This window comes from Dreissena polymorpha, chromosome 14, assembly GCF_020536995.1.
Source record: "Dreissena polymorpha isolate Duluth1 chromosome 14, UMN_Dpol_1.0, whole genome shotgun sequence".
Lineage (NCBI taxonomy): Eukaryota > Metazoa > Mollusca > Bivalvia > Myida > Dreissenidae > Dreissena > Dreissena polymorpha.
The window spans coordinates 74,972,602-74,976,276 of NC_068368.1; the positions used below are offsets into that span (position 1 = coordinate 74,972,602).

Sequence of the window (3,675 nt, forward strand, 5' to 3'; positions counted from 1 at the left end):
GAGTCGGTTGGTCACCATACCGGACAGCTTGGGTTTCCTCCGGGTATTCCGGTTACCTCTAACAACAAAAGACCACACCAAAATTGAACATATTTCAATTACCACTCTCAAGCTTGAAATGTAGCTACAATTCAATATTCGTCCCAACGTTTTTGAGTGTAGAAAGGTAATTAGGTAGAACTGTTGGAGCCCATTTCTTGTCCACAAATAATGCAGCTTCAGGCGCGAAAGGACGTAATAAAGTTTGGCTAACACATATGGCATTCAGCTGTGGCTTAGCTACACGGAGACCAAAAATAATAGCACTGTACGATGATTGTGAACCAAACCTCAATACATGTATGCGAATTTTCAGTTTTATCCTTATATATTAAATCAATCTTAAACAAATTTTAATATATAGATATTAACACATTTATGACCATTATATTGACAGTTTATGGGACTTTTTTAAACATGAACCAGCTGGTTGTGAAAACACTAAAAAATCTATGAACTCGTTCTATTTAATTTATCTGAATCAGGGCTATGTATTCCACCGTGATCGTTTTTAGTCTTATCGCGCTGATCAGATGAATGTCTGCTCTGCCGTTCGAACCAGTGTCGATCAAAATGTTCGGCAATTTCCCGACGATCATCGGATTTTAAGACATAACTCATAGCCTTATTGTTGAAAATATGAAATTGAACGGTGGTACTGCTGCACATGTTTTAAGTGTTTAAGACTGACCGTGCTTTCCATAGTTAACATTAATAAGACTGAAATCACAAACCACACTCACTGTTAATTAGATGCATTTCATTAATTATGCATATATATGTTTGTGTTTATATAAAATAGTTATAGATGAGTTATGTTTCTATCATTCATATTATACAATACAGAACTTTAAAAGTTAAAACCTCCGTTTTTGTGGATTGGGTAAGATTCTGAAGTGCAATACTGTATAAGGCCAAGAAGTGAATTCTGACGAATATTTCATGCACGTTTCAACCTGTTTTCATCAAGTTTTTGGGAAAGTTCGTGAATTGAAACCATTTTAATAAGCCAGTAAAATGTTCGTAATGCCCGATTTTTAAACTTAATAATTGATGTAGAATAAATCAATCTGAATGAATATGATCGGTCATAAAATGTTTTCAGTACGATTATTTTATTTTTCTCATGATTCCCTGTTAATTCTGAACCACACAAAAGTGAAGGTGGATCCTTGTTGTCGCTCATCGTATACAGCATATTAGTATGCATTGTATATGAAAATAGACCGATTGTAGTTAAATAATAAAATACTGATAAACATCACGCTCACATTAATCGAAAACCAACACTATTAAAATAAACCGATTGTTGTTATACTTATCAAAATGAATCTAATCAGATTTTCCAGTGTCCCTTGTAACGCATGGGACATGGTTCGGGTAAGCGATTTTTATGAAAAGGTCACACATTTTAACGGATTATGTTGCCCAATTGGTAATCATGCTAAATTAAAGTTACCGTCATTTACCTTATACAGTGCAAATTACTATTTATCCTATATATTTGTTAAAGTAAGTCAGTTTCGCCCATGTATAAAATGTGTATCATTATTTCGTCGGCATTAAAAATGCAACATCATCTGTACTATTTGAAAGCCACCAATTAACCCTTTAACCCTAAATTCAATACCAAATAAAATTATGTTTTCATTCCTGAATGTATTTACATTTGCTTTACCTATAAAATAAACAACAATCAAACAATAAACCAGTTAACGGACTATTGTATTATTACTGGATTATAAGCAGAAAATAATTAGATTTACGCATGGATTGTTTCTGTATGTATAAACTTATTGAGCCCGCGGGATGGTCTAGTGGTATATATTGGCATGACCTTTTGCTATCATTTTATTTCTCGTATTTATTTCATCATTATGTTGAGATTAGCAGTTCTCGTGATTGTTCTGGCGACGGGATTCACCAAAGGTATGCAATTCTGATGACATTTTTTTTCCTAATAAAGTTCAACTTTAATAAAGAAAAGCTTTAAAAGTATTTGTTCTGCTTTTAATTACAGTTTCTTTTATTTTAGTTGTTTTCTTTCCAGTTGTTGTTATTATTGTAATATTACGCACATTTTTTCTTCATACAAAGTAGTCGAACATAACTTCACTGCGGGTTAAAGCATTCATTCTAGATAATGCGAATGAAACACACAAGTATTGTTGTTGTTTATTGTTTCATTATAACGTACGTCTGTCGAGCACATTATAAATAGTCTTGTGGTAGTATAATTCAACAAATTCGCTGATACGTGTCGTAGGTTCTTTCGGGTGAATAGTATCAACCTATTTGTTTTAGACCCATTTTATTTGAACCTAATGCTTATTTAAACGCTCTCGATTCCGTTTCCTTGGACCAGTGTTTGGTGCCATTGAGGGAGATCAAAGGAACGCTCCCATTGGGGATCGGTTGATTACGGGTAATTGTTAAGGGTACAGATAATCAGGATGTTCTTTAACATCTAATTGCTTGCAACACATGCATGATACAAAACCACAATTTAAAACACAGGAATTCTACAACTAATGTTTCAATTCAATGAAGTTTACACAAGATATAATGTTTCATAATTTAATTGTATACGTTTTGTTATTGAAATTGTTCAAATTTGTGTATTTCAATCAATTCAAAACATAAACAAATTCGAACATTTCTTTTCAAATTGTTAGAAATCCTAATGAATATTGAAAGCTAGCCTTGTGTTTTTGTATTTTGTTATTAAATTTTGATTGCTTGTCCCAGAATATTTAGTAATAAAAATGATATTTATTTTAAAATGGTTTTCTATTATAGTTTTTAAGTAACTGTTATGTCAACGCGCATTATTATAATACACACTATTTGTGTGGATAAAGGTTGAAATAATTATTTTAATGATTGTAATTTTCTTAATGATTTGTATTTTTAAACTCTTTCTTATTTTAAGGTAAGCATTAAGTTAAAGCATAATTTAAAAATAAGGTCAATCAATTTTAAAGGCGATATATAAATCTAAATGTGATAAAATATTTTAAGTTTTAATTATCTAAATATTATTGATAGAGTTCATCTAGCGTAACCTTTTACCACTCACATTTAAATGCAGGATCTTGTTCTAACATAAAGTGCAAATATGTTTGACTTACAGCGTAAACAAAGCAGGTCAGAACGTTTGTATATCAAACTTCTAATTTCAAAAGACGCATGAAATATTTTTAAGAAATTCCCAATTAAGTAATATATGTAAAAGGGCTGCTTTTGACAAGGTTACATAATTGCATAACCTATCATGGATAACTTCACATTTAAACGACTAAAGCTTTCGTCTATGTCATTCGTTGGTTTAAATAGATATAATCTCTATTCTTAATACGTGTGCCTGAGGCTGAGCACATTCAATTAATATTGAGTTAATAGAAGTGTTGTTGTTTCTGTTATGGCTAAGCCGCTTGAATCCACAATAACGTTGTAAACCACAATTGATTCGTTTGCTTTTACAAATCAAAATATACCAAGCTGTAAACAGGATCTACTTTTAAGTTCTAAATATTCGTCCGAATTCGTAAGTTTGCGAACCTACTTATACAAATTGTGTAAAAAAATGCATTCGTAGAGCAGAATTCATAAGTTATGAGTCGCGTTCTGAGAAAA

The 3,675-nt window shown here is 31.6% G+C and overlaps 1 protein-coding gene across 1 annotated transcript in view; it reads left to right on the forward strand.

The window, feature by feature from the left end:
- The first annotated feature begins 210 nt into the window (after window positions 1–210).
- The window catches only part of LOC127857492 (uncharacterized), a 6,772-nt gene continuing 3,307 nt past the window's right edge, over window positions 211–3,675 (forward strand). The window contains exon 1 of the mRNA XM_052393887.1: window positions 211–234. Within this exon, the coding sequence (XP_052249847.1) occupies window positions 211–234 (24 nt within the window). The remainder of the gene's footprint in view (window positions 235–3,675) is intronic.